Genomic DNA, 2,927 nt, shown 5'->3' on the forward strand with positions numbered 1-2,927 from the left:
CAGAAGGTTTGGTTGTGTTGATCAGGTATGTTTTTATTCTATCCGAACTAATGTTAAAAAAGACCAAAGAGGTCCTGACTGGCCGCCACTAGCTACCGTGAAAAAGGGTAACTTGCATCAGTAGAGGCTAACATGAATAGCCCTCAAATGAATGACCTGGCTGGTCATTAAAATACAACTACGCAGCTCCGATCGCAGCTCTACTCTACCATTTTTGTTTTGATTTATTTTTGTATTTTAATGACCAGCTGGGTCTTTCATTTGAGGGCTATGCATGTTAGCCTCCAATGATGCAAGTTACCCTTTTTCACGGTATATGTCTCCTTTCTATTTCTATTTCTATTCAATAATTCAGAGGGTACATACGTACAATTTCCTGAATGTAAAATAAAATGGTAATAAAATAAAATCTATCTAAATATAATAAAATCTAGAATTTAATAAAAAGGCAACCACTTTGGATTAAGAGGTAATTGAATATTGCAGTAAAAAGAACTTAGATTACTGAGGAATTTAATTGGTTACCAAAAAGAGCTACATGGCCAGAACTATAATTAAACACTTAAAATTCTGGTCTCCTAAATAGCCAATGTTCTCTGGAGAAACCATGGTCATTAATGAAATATTTTTGCCTCTATTAAAGATTGAAGATGAAAATTTACAAAAGAAAACAAACCTTGAGCATCGAAAAAATATGTTTCTCATTTTCCGCCATGCGTTTTTGTGATGATGTTTTAAAGTATGTCTTTTAGATTTAAAGGTTCATTAACGATTTTTATTTTTATTTAGAACTAAAAAATTATTAGTATAAGAAGTTATAGATTTTACACTAAATAACATATCAAAAACTTGGTGAAACTTAAATTTTGATGTATTTAGTAGAAAAATAAAGATTAAAAGAGTTTTTTTTAGGTACAATTTAAACTTAAAGTCGCTCTTGACAAAAAATAATTCGATCAGCGTTCTGCAAAATACAATCGAACGCAGTCGACCGATTTATTTACATCACGTGACCATATAAATACGCTGATCACTCAGAAAGGATACCATACCGAATATTCGTAAACAAGAAATATTATGATAAACCAAGATGGCTGCATTTTTTAAATATATTTGTCGTTTTGAAAATTGTCAGAAGAAGTTTAATACATTATTTGACTTGATCAATCATATAGAGTACTCTCACATTTCTCGCGATCCAATTCTACTGAAACAACAAGAACTTTCTCAGCCACCAGCAGTAGCTTTGAGTTATGTCAACTGCTTCTTCTCCGATCAATTCAAGAACACTCCACTGGACACTGATGCTGAATTACCAAGCAATTTCACGGTGAAGAAGTTAGGGAGAAGTAAGATTTTTGATAGGAGTACTAAACTTAATGATAGCCTCGAAAGTATGCTAGATGAGTCGGATACATATTCTGATGCAGGGAGTGATGACTCGTGTCACTCTTGGTCAACAAGTGCTAGTACCAATGCCTTCCATAATCCCCACAATGAAAACACCATTCCAAGTTCATCTAATACCTTTACTAATGTTACTGCTTCAATAACTACTGAAAGTTTGCAAGGAAAATTCACTTGTTTGGAAGATAGCGAAGGGAAGAAACGCTTTTTGTGCACTGTACCAGGTTGTACCAAAAAATATAAAAATATCAATGGAATAAAGTATCATGTGAAAAATGGACATAATAAAAAGGAAACCTTGACAGGAGAAGTTAAAAAGAATTATCTATGTCATTGTGGAAAAGCTTATAAAAGTCAAAGTGGATTGAGGCATCATCAGAATACACAACACAATGCTAATGGGGGAAACAATGTTGGAAGTACGTCAAACAGTTCGACTACAACTACGCCTGTGAAGAATTCATTTACATCCACTTTTGAGGGGAAGAAACTTGATCACAATTTCAGATCTCAAAATAATCAATCTCTGCCTCCAGTTGCTGAAATGTGCCAAGCACCAAACACAGCGCTGGTACCGGAATTGGCTATTTAATTTATTTTTGATATCAAACCTAATTTAATTCATCATTTTATTTTATTTCTTTTTGTTGACAATGTAGATATTTGAATTGTAGATATATCCTGCTTATTTATGTTTATTATAATAATGAACACTTTATTATTATTTTATAGATTTTTTTGGAAAATCAAAAGGTTATTTGAAATGAGATTTATTTTCATAATGATTTAAAAATTGCTTTAAAACTTTTAGACTCAACTTGAGCATAGTGATAAGGGAAACATCTTCAAACACAATTAGGAGGAATTTCAAAATATTATGCTGTAGATGAGCACAAAATATTTCCTTGCTGAGAAAAATCAGTGAGCAACCATTCAATAGAAACAGGTTTGCCTATACAGAATATTGTATTTTTAACCTTTTTTGAAACCCACTGTGGTTTAACCCATCAATTATTCAAAAAAGTCATTTGAATAGGTGATAAATCAAAGCACCTATTTAGGGTTCCCTGCTGATGACTTAGCTCTTTGCACGTATATGGTGCAACCTGTTTTTAAATATTCATCAAAACAAGTTTTAATGAAAAATTAATGAATTTCTCTGCATTCTTTCTTTCTATTTCTGTTAGAATAAATCCTCTCATGAATTTTTGAATTTATTTGGAATCCCTACACTTTAAATGTTTAATACTTTCAATCTCAAAGAAATTCAATAATAGATTACCTATTTAAAAATGGATTATTTAAAAAATGAGGTCATATTGGCCCTACCACTCCAAACAATCAGCTAAACTTCCTTGCAGTACTGTAGCTCAAATTATTAGCTTGTAGTTTGTTTTTAAATCTGTTTTTTTGTACATAAATGAATTTTCCTACTGTAAAAATGCAATATTATCTTTAATTATATGTTGATTTTGAAAATAAAAAAAAACTTTAACTTATGATTATCTTATCTAAAATTA

At 31.3% G+C, this 2,927-nt stretch overlaps 1 protein-coding gene across 1 annotated transcript; it reads left to right on the top strand.

The window, feature by feature from the left end:
* Positions 1–1,020: 1,020 nt before the first annotated feature.
* Positions 1,021–2,531, top strand: LOC136808788 (juxtaposed with another zinc finger protein 1-like). The gene has a single exon (XM_067065327.1). The coding sequence runs from the start codon at positions 1,091–1,093 to the stop codon at positions 1,997–1,999; it is 909 nt and encodes a 302-aa protein (XP_066921428.1). The 5' UTR covers positions 1,021–1,090; the 3' UTR covers positions 2,000–2,531.
* The last annotated feature ends 396 nt before the right edge of the window (positions 2,532–2,927 follow it).

Source organism: Clytia hemisphaerica, unplaced genomic scaffold, assembly GCF_902728285.1.
Source record: "Clytia hemisphaerica strain Z4C2 unplaced genomic scaffold, Clytia hemisphaerica genome assembly, whole genome shotgun sequence".
NCBI classification, from domain to species: domain Eukaryota; kingdom Metazoa; phylum Cnidaria; class Hydrozoa; order Leptothecata; family Clytiidae; genus Clytia; species Clytia hemisphaerica.